The sequence below is a fragment of the Belonocnema kinseyi genome, chromosome 10, assembly GCF_010883055.1.
Source record: "Belonocnema kinseyi isolate 2016_QV_RU_SX_M_011 chromosome 10, B_treatae_v1, whole genome shotgun sequence".
Taxonomy (NCBI): Eukaryota; Metazoa; Arthropoda; class Insecta; order Hymenoptera; family Cynipidae; genus Belonocnema; species Belonocnema kinseyi.
The window spans coordinates 4,132,487-4,135,088 of NC_046666.1; the positions used below are offsets into that span (position 1 = coordinate 4,132,487).

At 35.7% G+C, this 2,602-nt stretch overlaps 1 protein-coding gene across 1 annotated transcript in view; it reads right to left on the reverse strand.

Annotated features, from left to right (window-relative positions):
- LOC117182254 (E3 ubiquitin-protein ligase Su(dx)) overlaps positions 1 to 2,602 on the reverse strand; it is a 55,919-nt gene that overhangs the window by 26,809 nt on the left and 26,508 nt on the right. The window contains exon 4 of the mRNA XM_033375362.1: positions 1,517 to 2,492. Coding sequence (XP_033231253.1) covers positions 1,517 to 2,492 — 976 coding nt within the window. The remainder of the gene's footprint in view (positions 1 to 1,516; positions 2,493 to 2,602) is intronic.

Sequence of the window (2,602 nt, forward strand, 5' to 3'; positions counted from 1 at the left end):
ATTCGTCTTTTTTAGTAGCAAATTAATCTTTCCATATAAAAGTTCTTTTTTACAAGAAAATTCTACTTTTTTGTTAGTAATTCTTGAATTTTATTGAAAATTCGTCTTTTTTAGTAGTAAAATATTCTTTTTGTTTAAAAATTGATCCTTTTTGGTTGAAAATTCTATTTGTTTGGTTGAAAATTCTATTTGTTTGGTTGAAAATTCTTGAATTTTATTAAAAATTCGTCTTTTGTTTGATCTTTTTCTGTTGAAAATTCTACTTTTAGGTTGAGAATTCTTGAATTTTAATAAAAAATCGTATTTTTTTGGTACTAAATTAATCTTTTTGTTTAAAAATTGTTATTTTTTTAGTTGAAAGATCGCCTTTTTTGGTAGTAAATTATTCTTTCTGTTAACATTTTTTTGTTTCTCAGTTGAAAATTCTACTTTTTAGTTGAGAATTTTATTTAAAAAATTTATTTTCTGGTAATAATTTAATCTTTTTGTTTTAAAATTCTACTTTTTGGTTGAGAATTCTTGAATTTTATTTAAAAAATCATATTTTTTGGTAGTAAATTAATCTTTTTGGTTAAAAATTCTTCTTTTTTAGTTGAAAATGCGTTTTTTTTTGTAGTAAATTAGTCTTTCTGTTAAAATTTTTTTTCTTCTTTAGTTGAAAACTCGTCTTTTTGTTTGAGAATTCTTGAGTTTTATTAAAAGATCGAATTTTTTGGTAGTAAATTTATCTTATTGTTTAAAAATTCTTCTTTTCTCGTTTTGAAAATTTTACTTTATCTTTCAGATTTCTTGAATTTGATTGCAAATTTTTTTTTGGTAGTAAATTAAATTGCTCGTTTCAAAATTCGTCTTTTTTATTTAAAATATCTACTTTCTTGTTCAGAACTCTTGAATTTGATTAAAAATTCGTCTTTTCTGCTAGTAAATTAATCTTTTTGTTTACAAATTTTCGTTTTGATCGCTAAACTGTTTTGTACAGGAAATTTGCCATTTTATTTTAAAAGTTCAATAATTTATTTAAAAAAAAAAAACTGATAGAAAATTCGTTTTTTTTGTTTATAATTTAAAATTATTTTTAAAAAATTTAGAATAACTTTTAGATTCTTTTTTTGTTGTTGCTGTAAATGTAAAAACTTCAAATTCCAAAAAACTTCTACTTTCAGAAGAGAATATTAGCAAAGATTTCCACAGATTTGATAAATTGTCGAGCTATTTTAAGACACACTCTAAATTTTCAACAAATTTCAAAAAAATTTCGTGAATATTTCAAAGGATTTCCACAAATTTCAAAAGATTTTAAATATTCTTGAACTAAAACACTTGAAAGTTACGCATTCTAAACTGAATAAAATCATACTAGAAAAATATAAAAATTCAACTAATTATTTTTAAAAACTGATTGAAAATCGAACTTGGGACATATTTTTCTCATAAAAATACCCGATTAAAAACTAAATTCACTTTCATTTCCCCAAATTTCCGACAATTAAAAATAAAAAAAAGTGGTAAAACTCACCCCTTGGGAGCGCCCGGTCGTGGATCCTGGAATGTCGTCGTTCTCGAATTATGATCGACAAAATATCGATGACCATCCTCCGTCAGACGAATTTCCCATCCATCCGGCAACGGAGGCTCATCCATCCCCGTCTCCTGGCCCTGCGTTCGCGGATCCTCCCACTGAGTCGTCCGATTTTTGTGATTAACATAATAAACCCTTCCCTCGGGCTGTTTTCTCCTCTCCCAGCCAGCCGGCAATGGTCCCAGGGCGTCATCCTCGTCGACCGTCGAGGTCGAGGGCCCCGCCACAGCACTCGGATTACTCCCATGCGCTTGTGGATACAAAAATCTCTGATTTCCCTGCTGCACGACATACTGCCTCTCGCCCTGCCAGTGCTGAAAGTGCTGCAGTCTCTCGGTGTTCGGCCTCTGCCAAGTAGTACTCCTCGTATTATGATCGACATAATAAATCCGCCCTCGAGGATCGCGTCGGACTTCCCAGCCGGGCGGCAAAGGTTGCGGCCTCTCCCAGGATGTGCTGCGCGTATTATGATCCACATAATACCTCCTGCCGTAAACGTCGTATCGCATTTCCCAGCCAGCCGGAAGTGGCTCCTCGGCGACCTGGTTGCCATTCTCCACTTCATTGGACGGCAGACTACCACTCGCTGCTGCTCCAGGTGGATTTGCCGGTACGACGACGACAGGTTGTGCGACAGGTGGAACATTATTGGCCCCGGAGGAATTGTGATTGCTTGTTCCATTGGTGACTGCAACAGGACTGCTGGCGCTGACTGCTTGACTGGTGGAATTCACCACAGCGGTCTGCGCCGAAGCAGCACCGTAAGCTGGAGTCTGAAGATTTGTGGAACTTCGATGCATCATCAGCGGATTAGAGGCTGGTGCGGCATTTTCGGTTCCTTGCAGTCTTAAACGTGCACGAACTCCGCCGTTTAGAATACTACGATTATTCGCTGCATCGTTGTTCGAAGAACCTGAAGAGAATAGTACATTACATTACAAGGGACGAATGTCGAAGTTCCCTCCCGGCGGAGAGGTTGCCCCCCGAGGCGAAGCCGAGGGGGGCGATCCGCCGGAAAGGGGC